The sequence below is a fragment of the Mustela lutreola genome, chromosome 17, assembly GCF_030435805.1.
Source record: "Mustela lutreola isolate mMusLut2 chromosome 17, mMusLut2.pri, whole genome shotgun sequence".
NCBI lineage: Eukaryota > Metazoa > Chordata > Mammalia > Carnivora > Mustelidae > Mustela > Mustela lutreola.
Window position 1 is genome coordinate 11,974,269 of NC_081306.1, and position 15,570 is coordinate 11,989,838.

Consider the following 15,570-nt stretch of genomic DNA (forward strand, 5'->3'; position numbering starts at 1 on the left):
CCTAAAACCTTCTAGCGGCATTCCATTGCTCTTAAAAGAAAACAAATTCTTTTTAAAGATTTTATTTATTTATTTTTGCAAGAGAGAAGAGAGAGTGTGTGTAAAAGCAGGGGGCGGGGCAGAGGGAGAAGCAGACTCCCCGCTGAGCAGGGAGCTCTAGGAAGGACTTGATCCCAGGACCCTGGGATCCTGACCCGAGCCGAAGGCAGACACTTAACCGACTGAGCCACCCAGGTACTCAGGATAGAATTAATTCTTATCCTGGCCTGTAAAGGCCTGGGCAGTCTTGCACTGTCCTCTCCATGCGGACATTGTGCTGTTCTCCTGCTCACTGTGTTCTGGGCGCGCCAGCGTGCTTGCTGTTTCGGGAGCAGCCTGCACCCTTCCGTCCTCTGCGTGTTTATACTTGTTTCCTTGCCTGAAATACTCCTCCCCTGACTCTTTGCCCGCCTGAGGCATTCTTATCCTTGGGGTCTTCCCTCGCAGTGACCTTGTCTGATCATCTTGTCAAAGGTCTTTCCCTTCACTGCAGGGCACAATGCGTCTCCTTTCACCCCTTGAGACCCCTTGTGCCCGAGACAGCGCCTGGCCGGGTAGAAGTACCCAATAAGCGTTTGCTGGCAGAAGAATGAATGACGGGAGCAAATGAACAGACAGGCGTTATTTCAAAATCATTTGCTTTTTCTCTTGATTTTTTGGGGATATAGTTACATATATTCAGTCTTTCCTGAGTGTTTTAGATTGACTGGTTGGTTCAAGAATTTATATGTTAAAATTTTTATGTTTAGTTACCTCTGCTAATGCATTCTTTTTAAAATTACACTTAGGAATTCCGTATTTAAATCAGGAAGAAGAAAGGCAGTTAAGAGAGCAGTATGATGAAAAACGTCTGCAGTCCAATGGCGCAGGAGCGCTGTCTTACGTATCTCCAAACACTTCCAAATGTCCTGTGACAATTCCTGAGGACCAGAAGAAGTTCATCGACCAAGTGGTGTAAGTTCCAGAACAGAAGCCAGATGTGCATTATGTAAATGAATGCTGGTGCCAAACTGACAGCTGTGTTTTTTTAAATGATTTTATTTATTTATTTGAGAGAGAGAGAGAGAGAGCATGAATTGTTGGGAGGCGCAGAGGGAGAAACAGACTGCTGAGCAGGGAGCTCGATGGTGGGGCTCGACCCCAGGACCCTGAGATCATGACCCTAGCAAAAGGCAGACGCCCAGCTGACTGAGCCACCCAGGCGTCCCCCAGCATCTGTATTTTAAGCTTGGGCTGCGCACACATAGCACACGCAGGGGTGATAGAGGGGATGGCAGGATTTCATTGTGTCATACCTGAATTTGTGTAATCACAGCACATTGTAAAATAGAATTTTATGTATTGTACTTAGACTTCCCACGTGTCTTGGGCAAGAGACTCTCTTGGCCAGTGGGCATACCCCCTATATATAGGACGGAGGGCCCCATAAACATCAGCTAGTTTCCCTGAAGGCAGAGGAACAAAACAGGCCCATTTGGATATTTGCAACACATCCATGTTTTTGTTTTGTTTTGTTTTGTTTTTTAAAGATTTTATTTATTTATTTGACAGCGATCACAAGTAGGCAGAGAGGCAGGCAGAGAGAGGGGAGGAAGCAGGCTCCCCGTGGAGCAGAGAGCAGGGCTCGATCCTGGGACCCTGGGATCATGACCTGAGCCAAAAGCAGAGGCTTTAACCCACTGAGCCACCCAAGCGCCCCTGTTTTGTTTTGTTTTTTGAATGAAGTTTCTGACTAGCACACCAGCCATTGGAGGAGTGTCTGGTTTTCTTGGGTTTTTGGTATAACTGCTTTATTAGAAAAGTAAAAATTAATATAGTGACTTCATTTTCCTTGAGTGTAGTTGACACACAATGTTACATGAGTTTCAGGTGTACAAAAGTGATTTGACGGTTTATACGTTGCGCAGTGTTTGCACGTGTAGCTCCCATCTGTCCTGGGCCATTGGTGGTACTCCTCTAACGCTCTGCTTTTTATTTGCGTGACACTTATTTCATTTTTTTGGTTTTATTTTTTTAAATTTAAATTTGGTTAACATATAGTGTATTATTGGTTTCAGAAGTAGAGATCAGTGATTTATCAGTCTCCTATGACACCCAGTGCCCATGACATCATGTGCCCTCCTTACTGTCCACTACTCAGGTACCCCATCCTCCCACCGCCTTCCCCTGTGACTTACTTATTTCTTAACTGGAGGCCTGTATCTCCCTCCCCGCTTCACCCATTTTGCCCAACCCCCTACCCCCCTCCCTTAGAAAGGTAAAAATTTAAACCACTTGTTTTGATGAATCCTTGAGAAGTTTCCCTAACTCATGAATAACAACAACAAAAAGACTATGGGTCCAAATAAAATGTTTTTTTTAAAAGATTTATTTAGTTTTAAAGAGAGAAAGAGGTGTGCCCGGGTGGCTCAGCGGATTAAGCCTCTGCCTTCGGGTTGCGTCATGATCTCAGGGTCCTGGGATCGAGCCCCACATCGAGCTCTCTGCTCAGCAGGGAGCCTGCTTCTCCCCCTCTCTCTGCCTGTCTCTTTGCCTATTTGTGATCTCTCTTTGTCAAATAAATAAATAAATAAAATTTAAAAAAAATAAAGAGAGAACAAGGAGGAGAGAGGGAGAGAGACAGCATGTGCAGGAGGGGCAGAGGGGGAGGGAGAGAGAGTCACAAGCAGACTCTGAGCTGAGCAGGGAGCCCCACACCGCAGGGCTCAATCTCACAACCCTGAGACCATGACCTGTGACCAAGAGTTGGGTGCTTAACCAACTGCGTGGCCCCAGGCAATCCCCAAATAAAGTATTTCTATGGGGAACCATGTATAACTTGTTCAGTGTAGCTAAAAACTTATAACCTGAGTGGGTAAAGTTACCCTGACCTATGTCCTTACAGTGAGATTGCTTCTGAGTATGGTTATATTCTGTTGGTCTATGACTTCATTCCTTAAAGATACTGATGGTGATGTTTTCATTCTAATTCCGCAGAGAGAAAATAGAAGATTTACTACAAAGTGAAGAAAACAAGAACTTGGATTTAGAGCCATGTACTGGGTTAGTTGCCCTGAATGTTTTCATGCATTCTTTTTTTGGAGAGGTGGATGATTTCTGGCATGTGCTCCGTTTTGGTCTTTGAAACGTACATTCATAGTCTTGTTATTATTTGTATGTTCCCAGGATGTAAGCACTAACTTTAGCATTAACATAGTGGGGACAATGGTGTATTGAGACACTGAATGAACAGCTTGTCCTATTCTCAGAGGGTTGAGAAAACCCTTGTGCCTCTTTGGCTTTAAGTCAAGCCCCAGAGTGGTATAATTACTTTAGCCTTGAAGAATGGTTAATACCTGACAGCTTAAAGGGAAGCATTCACTGTCAGCCTGCTTCTGTCCTTCTGATTTCTCTCGGCAGCAAACAGCAATCAGTGTTCAAAAGAGGCAGTGACTCAAACGCCTTACTTCCCTTTTACTTTGTGACTAGCTTTCCAAAAGTATTTTGTTTTTTTTTTAAATTTTATTTATTTTATTTGACAGACAGTGAGATCATCAGTAGGCAGAGAGGCAGGCAGAGGTGGGGGTGGGGGAAGCAGGCTCCCTGCTGAGCAGAGAGCCCGATGTGGGGCTTGATCCCAGGACCCTGAGACTGCGACCCAAGCCGAAGGCAGAGGCTCAACCCACTGAGCCACCCAGGTGCCCCACAAAAGTGTTTTAATGCATGTGTCTCTTAAATGTCACTGGACAGCCACGAGAAGTGATACTGTGGTTGGATGAGATCTTTTACCTCTTGGGTAAATGGGATGATGATAATAATAATAATAATAATAATAATAATAATAAAGAAGATTCTGATGAACACAGGTGACAAGGGCTCCTGCCACCTCAGATAGCCGGCATGTATTTTGTCGGCATATCACCTGTCACTTCTCATGGACTCACTTTGAAAAATTAAATGTCTTTCCCAACCAGTGCTCAGCTAGGATTTTCTTTTAATGAGCCCAAATCAGGACCTTCTCTTTTCTTCTTACAGGTTCCAAAGGAAACTGATTTATCAGACTTTGAGCTGGAAGTAAGTGTTTATATTATGAGTAAGAGCTCTGTGAGGGGCCCAGGATCGAAAACTGTATACAATCTTTTAGCTCTCTTGTCACTTTTAAGATTGTGCAGCTCTTGGTCATCGGACCGTGTCACGCTCCTGGGCCCTGCTTTATTGCGCTACTTCCCCCTACTTCTTAAGTTCCTTACATACCTGCTAATTTCCTTTGCTGTTATTTCTTAGCATGTGCTTTTAAGCCTTTAAAATTTTCTTTTGTCACTTTGGCCTGAAGTCCATTAAGTTGGATGTATGGTGTCGTGGTCTTCAAAGGTATATGATACAGATGGGGTTTTAAGATCTAGAAAACAGGTAGATGAGTGGGTTTTTTTTTTTTGTTTGTTTGTTGTTTTTTGGGGTTTTTTTTAGAGATTTTAATTATTTATTTGGTAGAGATCACAAGTAGGCAGAGAGGCAGGCAGAGAGAGAGAGAGAGAGAGAGAGAGAGAGAGAGAGGAAGAAGCAGGTTCCCCACTGAGCAGAGAGCGGGATGTGGGGCTCAATCCCAGGACCTTGGGAGAGAGAGAGAGAGAGAGAGAGAGAGGAAGAAGCAGGTTCCCCACTGAGCAGAGAGCGGGATGTGGGGCTCAATCCCAGGACCTTGGGATCATGACCCAAGCTGAAGGCAGAGGTTTTAACCCACTGAGCCATCCAGGCGCCCTGATGAGTGCTCTTTCTAAAGCAGGGGTTGGACCATAGGTGGGTTTTAGGAGGTCTCTGGATCCCCTGAATTCTCATCCATGATCTTGTGCAGGTGTTTTTCTGGAGGTGTTTCTGGTGGTTTCTCTGTATTTTCTTTTTTTTATTTTTTGCAGGGGGGGGAGCATGTGTATGTGTGTGCACATGAGGGGGTGGGACAGAGGGGCAGAGGGGCAGAGGGTGACTGAGAGAATCTCAAGCAGACTCCATGCTGAGCATGGAGCTCGTCGCAGGACTTGATCTTATGACCTTGAGATCATGAGCTGAAATCAAGAGTTGGACACTTCACTGAGCCACCCAAGGGCCCTCTGTCTGTATTTTCAGGTGGATCTCTAGCCAAAAATTGAACATGAGTGATGAGCAGTTGGATGTTTGTATTTGACGTTGGGGCCGTTATTCTCCCATTAGAATCTATCAGTGATACATACATGAAATTTACCTTGAACAAAACAGGAAAAGGGCCATTGTCCTCTGAATGGGCTCCTTTCCTGTCATGTTACCCTTGCAGTGTACTCCATGTGGGTTCCAGATTCCTCTCCTTGGCTCTTGCAAGCGACCATGCCAAACTACGGCACAGTTAACTTTTCTCAAACCTTCTCTATGTATGCCCCCTAAGATGGCCTTCACAGTTGCCCTTAGGAAGTAAATGTTCTTATGTTCGGAAGCAAGTTTGTGTGGTAATGAGCTGACTGTGTCATGTGGTGCGTGACACCTCAGAAGATGTTCTCGTCCTAAAAATTTAACTTGAAATCAGATACACTCCTGCCTTTTAAAAAGCAGACATAGAGAAATCTTGGGAAGCTGGAGTATTATGGACTAGGCTTCCTATAAAGTCTTCATCATAGTAGTATTTATTTTATATTTAATAAAGCTTACTGAACTATAGCTGTAGATTTGCTTTGAACATACCTAGGGCTTTAGCTGTCATTGTCTCCTCTAGTGATGTCCTGTTGTCTCTCTCTTCTTTAGGTATCCCAAAGGCATCCACGTTGACACTTTAGAAACTGAAAAGGTAACTCCCAGAACTATCGGGCACCAAACCCATGCAGTGAGACGTTGAACGTGCTCAGAGTCAGGATTGACTCCTGGCTCTGCTTCCTGTGAGCTGGGTGGCTTTGGGCAAGTCAGTTCACCTTGGGAAGCTTCGTCTTCCTCATTTGTACTCTGGAGGACCTGCCTGACAGTGACTGTCTGTGCTTGTTTCACACCTGTTTTGTGGTGATCGAGTGGGTCCATGGACATGAACATGCTTTGTAAACTTGAATGTATGCAGACGTTAGTATGCCTTCTGATGATGGCAGAAAGCTGTAGTGCTCTGCATGAAAAAAAAAAAAGGCTTCCTGTTTGGTGGGCTCGTGAAATTCATAGAATCTGGGGCATAAGCATAGGCATCGCTCTAGCACATTCTCCTGACGTGTCCTCATGGGCCCCTGATGGGCCATGGGAGGCTGAGGGTGGGTTCCAGGAGCAAAAATGCAGAACTGTAGAATTACGCAGTTGCTCCTGAGTCAGATGTCCAATGAAATAAGAGATGAAGTTATTTGAAAAATCTTGCTAGAAGATAAGTCTCAGACTCGGACACAGCATGTGATGTGCTTAATTGATACAAAATGGAAAACATGAGAAAGAAGGGACTGGTTTTCTGATGGGAAAGCCAGGATTTTTTTTTTCTTACGTCAGTGAAATACACAGAAATTTAATTTAAAGCCACCTGTTCAGAAATTCACGTTCACATGCAGCATAATTTCTTAGTGTTCATCGTGAAACGTATCTTATTCTCACAGTCTGTTATACTTGGAGGTGACCTCTGTTGGGGTGAGTTAATAAGACACGAGCAAACGTCATGCATGCGCTGAGGCAGGATTTTGTTTTGTAACACATCAACTCAGCTTTCGGCGGCGTTTCAAAATATTTTCATTGGGTTAGCCCAGGAAGGCGGTGTGCTGGCAAAATGTGTAACTTTGAATGTCAGCTGAATCTGAGTTGTTTGAGGTCAGGTTTCCTCTGGAAAGGTGTACGTCTGCTTTATGTCTTTCAGAAAGAGCGCTACATCGTCATCAGCAAAGTAGATGAAGAGGAGCGTAAGAGGAGGGAGCAGCAGAAACTCGCTAAGGAACAGGTGACTGAGTCACGTTCATGTCCTTTGGGTGAGAAGCGACACCTTGATACTGACTTAGGCCTTAGGACCTGTGTTTGTAGGTCCCGTGTCACATTTAGCGTCACGAATAGTGTCCTACCGTAGCAGAATTGAGTTGGCAGAAACACCTAGAACAGAACAAGGAAACTTAAGGTTAAAGCCACCAAAGTGAGTCTGACCGTGAATCAGTCTCGAAGAAACCGTCGTCTTGGTCATCATTCGGATTGTATGTCCCTGAACCGCACGCCTGTTAGCTAATGCTGCTGTGTGTAGCTCTGGGCACGGTTGCTGATTTCCCTAAAACAAACTCTGAAACTGGTGATGCGACAGATTAGGATGACATGGTATTTGCGTTGTTGGAGCATCGTCACCCTGGTTGTGGTCCGGAGAACGGATCCCAGGGAGGAGGACTGGAGGCGGGGGGGGACCAGTTATGCTGTGGACTGACCTCGCTGGGATAGGATAGTGCGGAGCCATGTAGGTGGACCCAGGAGAGGTTTAGAAGGTAGAATCAGTGGAATTTGGGATTGGGTATGAGTGGTGAAAGTAGAAGGGAAAAAAGACAGTCAAGCCAGGAATCTGAGCCACTGGGTAGACTGGTTTCAGACGGGGTTGGGCCAGCGTGATCCTGGTAGGGGGACACAGGCAGAGGAGGCCAAGAGCTCCCACATGCATAAGGCAGGGCCACCTCTGACTGACTGAGTCAGGAGGATGTGGAAAGCCACTGCTGGATTTAGACAACATATTACTTACACAGAGAAGGAAGAGCAGTCTGTGGCCATCCCTCCCTAACCGCGCCTGATGCCCTCTGATCTCGGAAGCTAAGCGGGGTCGGGCCTGGTTAGTACTTGGGCAGGAGAAGGAAGAGCAGCCAGAGGTACTGGCCGCATTGGTCCCAACCACCAAAATGACAGCACGGAGACCAGAGGGGCCAGGAGACTGCAGTGTGAGTTGTGTGTACCCCATTACCAAGGAGCACATTATAGAGGACAGCTGAGTCCTATTCTGTGCCATAGCTCTCTTCTGCAGAGGGTGGGGGCAGACAACCCCAGGCCTCATCAGAACCTGGAAGGTGTGAGAAACCCTCGTGCCAGCCTCCTACCTGCTCTTCCGGGGTGTTCCACCAGCACAGAGACGGGTCGGGACTCAGGCCTTTGCCTGTGTGGAAACGTGCTAAGTCACCAGGTACCACGGCATAGGTGTCCCCTTGGACAAGTCCTTGGACAAGGACTTTACCTTCTGTTTTTGACCTGATGACATTGTAGATGTCTTGGGATGTCCGTGAGTGGGTGTCCTATCAGCGGGCTTGTCCTTCTGGCACGCAGGAGAGAAGGTGAGGTGAGGGCTAGGTGTGGCTGTCATCGGTCCGGAGACCAGCACCGGGCTGGAGCACCTACAGTGTGCCGAAGAACCAGGATTAGATGGTCTGGGCTGGGTTCCTGAGGGAATCTGGCATTTAAATGATAAGCAGGAGTAGGAAAATGTACCCAGAGGGTCTTGTGACCAGCAGCCAAGGGAGGAGAGTGTTGAAGAGGGGAATGTGAGCAGAGAAGAAGTTAAGGATAAAAACGGAGATGTGGCCACTGGGTTTAGCCTTGGGAATAGTTTTCCTTATTTTTTTTTTAAATAATAATGATTTTTAAGTGTGGCAGTAAAAGTTTAATAATGGTTTTGAGAGCTAGTTCCAACCCAGAGGACAGAGGGGAGAACAAGACAGAAATCTGAGACCCCAGGGAACTGAGATACTTAGCAGCGACCCCAGCGCAGCACTCATCCTTCCAGGAATTCAACGGCTAACCCACCTGGCAAGAAGGATCTTCTGGTTACAAGGAACAATGAACATTCTGGCGTAGGAGTTAGGGTGAAATTACTTATTCGCCGTTTCTAGTGTATTCACCGTGTGTTCAAGCATTATGGTAGGTGCAGAGGGCATGAGAACAAATTATTTATTTATTTATTTGAGAGGGAAAGCGAGATAGCAAGTTAGCACCGAGCAGGAGGGAGGAGGAGAGGGAGAAGCGGACGCACCGCTGAGCAGGGAGCCCGACGCGGGGCTCGATCCCAGGACCCCGCGATCATGCCCTGGAGCCGAAGGCAGATGCTTAACCACCTGAGCCACCCAGGGCGCCCCAGAATGAATGATTCATGGCTTTTCCTAAGAGTTAACAGTCTATCTGGGAGAAAGTCCTAAAACATGTCATTCAGACATTTGCATAGGATTATAAAGTTTTTTAAAAAAACATATTCTTAAAAATTAAAAAGTTTTAATTGTGGGAAAGTACACATAACAGAAAATTTACTCTCCTGTTTCGAAGTGCACAGTTCTATAGTGTTAAGTGCTTTCCCCTTGTGTAGGCACCCCGTCCTTCCCTGTAACCGTTCTCATCCCCTTAAATACTGTCTCCCCCACCAGCCCCTGCCATCCACCCTTCTACTTTGTCTCTCTGAGTCAGACCACTCTAGGCACCTCATGTGAGTGGAATCATCCAGCATTTGTCTTTCAGGGGCTGGCTTAGTTCATTCAGCACACCGTCCTCCAGGTTCAGCCGTGCAGTAGCAGGTGTCAGAATTCCCTTCCTTTTTAAGCTGACTAGTAGTCCACTGCCTGTGGAGACCACGTTTTCTTCATCCATCTGTCATGGACACTTGGTCCTTCTGCCTTTTGGTTCTTGTGAATAATGCTCCTCTGATCATGGGTGTGCGGTATCTCTTGGAGTCCCTGTTTTCAGTTCTCCCGCGTATATACCCAGACATGAAATCGCTGGGTCATAGGGAAATTCTGTATTTAATTTTTGGGGGCGCTGCCGTACCGTTTTCCATAGCGACCGAATCCCTTTACATTCTCACCACCAGGGAACGAGTGTGCCAGTTTCTCCCTATGCCCGCCATCACTTGTTAGCCTTGGGAGTAGTTTGCAGAGATGAGCAGTTTCACTGAGGGCGAGCCCAGAGAGCAGAGGGCTGCAAGGAGCTAGCGAGCGGAGAGAAGTCTCCAGTAACAGAGCTCTGATGAGACAGGAAGGGACAGCAGGTGCATCCAGCATAGCGCTGAGGACAGGGTGTCCAGATAGAGAAATTGAGCCTCTTAGGACATCACTGGGAGGAAAGGAGAGAAGAAACTGGGTAGGGCTGAGTCTCAGAATGCTATGTTTTAAATGTACGGAAATGCATTTGGCAAGGAAGAAAGCCAGGCTTTATGACAATGCTTGATTGGATCAGCCAGCCCACTGCTGGATGGGCTCCCTCCGAATTTACTGCAGTATTGAATTTGGCCAGCAGGTGGCAGCTCCGAAGAGTTTGTGTTTTTAAGGCCACTTGGGGGACTTGGAAATTCCAGCAGATGATGCGAAGTGATGGGTAAACCCTCGGTACCGTTATTTTAGTAACTAATGAATAATTTGGGACTTGCTCATTCCACATTTAAAAACAGAAGAAAGGTGTGTACATAGGTTATTTCAGAGGCAGTTCTTTGGGATGATGAAGACAGAACGGGGAAACTAAAGCTGTCTAACTCAGGATAACACTAAAGTGTTTCGGGGGGCTACGCTTTAACCTGTTCAAATAAGGAATATCTGTAGGTCAGTAGTTGTCTTGGTTTGTTTCTCTAAATCAGGAAGAACTGAATGATGCTGTGGGGTTTTCTAGAGTCATCCACGCCATTGCCAATTCGGTAAGTGAACCGGGCTTTTTTTTTTTTTAAGATTTTTATTTATTTATCATTTGACAGAGAGATGGTGAGGGAGGGAACATAAGCATAAGGAGGGAAGTGGGAGAGGGAGAAGCAGGCTCCTCGCCATGAGGGAGACTGATGTGGGGCTCGATCCCAGGACCCTGGAATCATGACCCGAGCCAAAGGCAGATGCTTAATGACTGAGCCACCCAGGCACCCCCAGGCTTTTTCTTTTTAACTAGATTCCTGAGCATAACATTTAGGTTGAAACGCTTAAGTCGTCATTGCCAGTTACACATTTGGCCACGTGTAGAATGTTTACCTAGTGTGGAGGGAGACCGTGGTTATAATGTGCTCAGTGACATCATAATTGCCGATAGGATCTGTACCATTTTCCAGAAGGTTTTCTCGTAGGGGCACCTGGCTGGCTCAGCTCGTAGAGCCTGTGACTCTTGATCTGAGGGTTGTGAGTTCGAGCCCCACTTTGGTGGAGAGATTACTTAAAAATAAAAAAATTAAAAAAGGTTTTTTTGTATAAAACGTGGAAAGATTATACTATGATTTCCTTATACAGCTACATGAAACTAACCTTTATTATTCTCAAAACCATTCTTAGGAAGTAGAATAAGCAAGTAAGGAGTATAGTAGGAGATAATGTGGTATCTGACTGAGGGTGTTTTTGTTCCATAATTAGAAGAATCTAGAGGATAAAAATAATTATGTTGAGTTCTTCTGCACAAATGTAACTGAATCTTCTGTGTGGTAGCCTTGATGATATTTGATAAGTTTTAAAAATGTGTTGATCATTTTGTAAATATGCTAGAGCATTCTGTGATCAGTATGGCAGACATTTTTGCTTGTTCCCTAACCTGTTGGAAAAGAGGCCTCCACATCTTGCGTAGATACACTGGGTCAGGCTGCTGGTGCTTTGTGGATTACACATTCGAGTCAGACAGCTCGCTGGGATGCTCAACCGCCCGGAGGCTAAGACTTTCTGTTCCTAGAGTAGTTGGCCATGGGAGAAGGAATTGTGCCCCCTAGAGAAGGAATCATCTTGTCCCCTGAGTGCTGAGCTTCCTACGTAGGACACTTGGAGGTCGTGGAGGTTCCCTCCGTGTTCCTCCTGTAGCTGTCTCACTGTGATGTGCAGGCTTGTGAGAACAGAAGATCTTGAGGCATGCCATTGTCCCCACTAGGAATGAACAGCAGTTCTAGAGCCCCGTGAGAGAAGACCACGAAGTAACCAGAACGGGATGGAAAGTCGGATGAGTCAGGTCATAAGTGGCTAAGACTCTGGTATCCAGAGAAGCAAGGAGGAGTTTCTGGTCACATTTGCTTGTATCATCCACACTCAGCCAGAGATTTCAGGGAAGTGGTTGATTTGACCGAGGCTGGCCCTGAATACAGACCTGTGGGGTGTCCCTTGGCCTTCAGCTCTCTCGTGGCCGTTCTGATAGTTGGCTCTGTTGGCCTGGTTCATACCCAGGTGCCTTAGCTGGCTGTGTGCGTCTCCGTGTTGTCAGTCTCCTACAGACCAGTGCACGACACATTGTTGACTGTTGGTGGTTAACATCACAAAGTATACTACCAGGAAAAGTCCCCTTTATCAGTGACTCAGACATTTAAAATTTAGAAGTCACATACCTTATAAACACAGACACAGGGTCTGTAAAGCCAGTGAATACTCAGTACTCACAAATATGTACGTCACACCGCAGTCTTTCCCTGCTTCTCTTAGTAGTAAATCTGTGTTTTCTATAATGTTAAAAAACTTCATTTAGTATGAATTTTACACTCACAGCAGTCGCAGAAACAGTACAGAGTTTCCCTAGGTCCCTCACCTCGCTACCCTTCGGATGCCTCCTGTAACCCTGCGGTTATCAGAACCAGGAGATGAAAGCTGATACCATGTTATGAACCAGACTCTAGGTCTTATTGGAACATCGTCACTTTCCCCACTGAGTTCATGGTTCTTTCCAGGACCCCACGTTGCATTTACTTGTTTCTTTTCCTTAGTCTTCAGCAGTCTTTTGTTGTCTGTTGTAATCTCAGTGCTTTTGTTGTTAAAGATTTTATTTATTTATTGGAGAGAGAGAGAGAGAGAGAGAGAAAGCGAGCACACATGGGCCAGAGAGGAACAGAGGGACAGGGACAAGCAGGCTCTGCGCCAAAGCACAGAGACAGATGCGGGCTTGATCCCACTACCTGAGATGGTGACCAGAGCCGAAATCAAGATTCACATGGTGGAGGGAAAAAAAAAAAAGTCACATGGTGAACCAACTCAGCCACTCAGGCACCCCTATAATCTCAGTGTGTTTAAAGAATCTTGATTGTCACTTTGTCAAAGATCCATCAGTGTAGGTTTGTCCGATCTTTTCTTGTGATTGGATTGGCGGTATACAGTGCTGGCAAGAATGCCACAGAAATGATAGCTCCTGATCTTGGCCTTGATCACTTGGGGGAGATGCTGTCCGCTGGATTTGTGTTCTGTAACATTCCCTTCGTGGTTAATAAACTGGGGGAGATACTTTGAGACTATGGGAAGCCTGTTTTTTTGGACTCTTGACCGGTAATACAGCAACTTGGTGATTTTGCCCACAGCCGTTATTACTCTGGGGTTTTAATGGCAAGTTTGTATTTCCTCTTTCTTTCTACGCTTGTTCTTGGAATTCTTCTGTAAGGAAGAGCTGTCCCTTCTTTCCTGTTCATTCATTTAAAACAATATTTAGGAGCATGGACTCAGGGGAATTTATTTTATTCTGCAGATTATCGTCTAGCATTTTGTTTCTTTCGTTGCTTAAATTGTACCACCTTTGGCCATGGGAACTTCTTTAGGTTGGCTTCTGTGTTCTTTGGACAAGCCCCTTTTTTATTTTGTTTTTTTGGTGGGGGACCGGGTGGGGGTCAGGGAGGAGCCAGAGGGAGAGGAAGAATCTTAAACACAGAGTCCATGGCCAGCGTGGAGCGCCATGTGGGGCTCGATCTCACCACCCTGAGATCATGACCTGAGCCGAAATCAAGAGTCAGATGCTTAACCGGCTGAGCCACCCAGGCGCCCCGGCCCCCATCCTTTTTTGAGTACCTCCTCATTCTCTGGCATCACAAGATGTTCAGACCACATGGTATTTTCCCTGCCTCAGTTCTAGAATCCACGAGTTCTCCAAGGAGTCCTGGTTCCTTTTATTGGATAATGGTGTTTAGAAGCCCAGATCTGGCACGAGGTACGACTGTGGTGTTTCCACGCCCAAAGGACAGCTTGGCTGTTGGATTTGGAAGATTTCGTGTAGAGCTATTCATTTCTAAGAATTACATTTGGCCCTATGAATCGAGAAGTTTCCCTCTGATGGTGCCCTGGGACACAGTCAGAAGCTCCGCTGTGACGGCCAGTCACTTTCTGTTAAAAATGGTGTCACCTGGCTGGTTAAAGTGAGGACGACGTTCCATTTTGGTAGTCTAGTTTTTACCACAAAGCAGTGGTTTCTTGAACACATATTGTACTTCAGTTGGTAGAAAAGCAATAAATTGCACTGGAGATGGTATTTAAGAACATGCCCCGTGAATTTTGACATAGATTGAAGGGAACAAGGATTCATTCTGTTTAATAGAATGAGAAATTAATTATTTTTACCTTTCCCTGTTGTCATGAATATGTCTTTTAAAAATAAATGAATTGTTTTAAGGAATATACTTCTAGAGTAGATATTTGGAGCCCATTCACAAATTCTTAACAGCTCAGGGTAACTTAGACTTTTCACTTAGTTTTTGAGCCCTTCAATAAAAATTTTACCCCTTCTGATTCTTGGGGATGATAAGATGAATAAAAAGCAGAGACGATCAATGAAATCAAAGTCATTGGGGTTTTTACTTTGCAGAACGGATTGTGCGCTCTTAAGACTGAAGAGGAATAAAACCAGCCCTAACATTTATTTGCGTTTTTTTTTTTTGAGATTTTATTTATTTATTTGATAGAGATTACAAGTAGTCAAAGAGGCAGGCAGAGAGAGAGGAGGAGGCAGGCTCCCCGCTGAGCAGAGAGCCCAACTTGGGGCTCGATCCCAGGACTCTGAGACCATGACCTGAGCTGAAAGCAGAGGCTTAACCCACTGAGCCACCCAGGCACCCCTGCAGGTTTTGGTTGTGGTTTTTTTTTTTAATATCAAAAGGTAAGTTCAGTACAAAATCCTTATAGATTATGAGCCCTACATTTCACCCTCAAGCCCTAATAAAATTTTGTGCCAAGAAGTCTTCTGCTTAACCCTGACTTTCTTTAGGGAAAGCTCGTTATTGGACACAACATGCTCTTGGATGTCATGCACACAGTTCATCAGTTCTACTGCCCTCTGCCTGCGGTAAGTGACCTCTGCCTGCCCGCCTGGGTTAAAAATCCACCATTTCTTGCCATTTGCAGCGACTTGACGTGAATGGAACTAGAGCATATTAGGCTAAATGAAAGAAGTCAGTCAAAGACAAATCCCATAGGATTTCGCTTACATGTGGAGTTGAAGACAAGAACAACAAATGAGTAAAGGGGGCAAAAAAGGCCAGAGAGAGACAAACCAAGAAACAGACGCTTAATTCCAGAGAACACACTGACGGTTGGGGGTGGTGGGGGGGAGGGGGGAGGAAGGAGGGAACAGGTGGTGGAACGGAGTGCCCTTGTGACGAGCTCCGGGTGTTGTACGCAAGTGTTGAATCACTGTGTTGTGCATGTGACACTAACACAACACTGTGTTAGCTGGAATTAAAATAAAACTTGAAAAGAGAAAAAATAAAAGAAAAAATCCACAATTCCTTATTACAGAGAAAGCATTCTGTACCGAGTGCTGTTCCCTCGTATGCAGCACGTTCCCAGAGCGAGTCTCATGTGCTCAGGGGTACCTTTTTGAAGAGAGGTACTTATCAGCCGTTGTAAGGGATCTTCAGATCTGCCATTGCCAGAGCAGAGTTGG

The 15,570-nt window shown here is 45.6% G+C and overlaps 1 protein-coding gene across 2 annotated transcripts in view; it reads left to right on the forward strand.

Annotated features, from left to right (window-relative positions):
* The window catches only part of PARN (poly(A)-specific ribonuclease), a 158,162-nt gene that overhangs the window by 12,482 nt on the left and 130,110 nt on the right, over positions 1–15,570 (forward strand). For both annotated transcript variants that reach the window (XM_059153980.1, XM_059153981.1), the window contains exons 7-13: positions 828–993; positions 3,016–3,081; positions 4,054–4,092; positions 5,785–5,827; positions 6,854–6,934; positions 10,565–10,621; positions 14,893–14,970. In XM_059153980.1, coding sequence (XP_059009963.1) covers positions 828–993; positions 3,016–3,081; positions 4,054–4,092; positions 5,785–5,827; positions 6,854–6,934; positions 10,565–10,621; positions 14,893–14,970 — 530 coding nt within the window. The remainder of the gene's footprint in view (positions 1–827; positions 994–3,015; positions 3,082–4,053; positions 4,093–5,784; positions 5,828–6,853; positions 6,935–10,564; positions 10,622–14,892; positions 14,971–15,570) is intronic.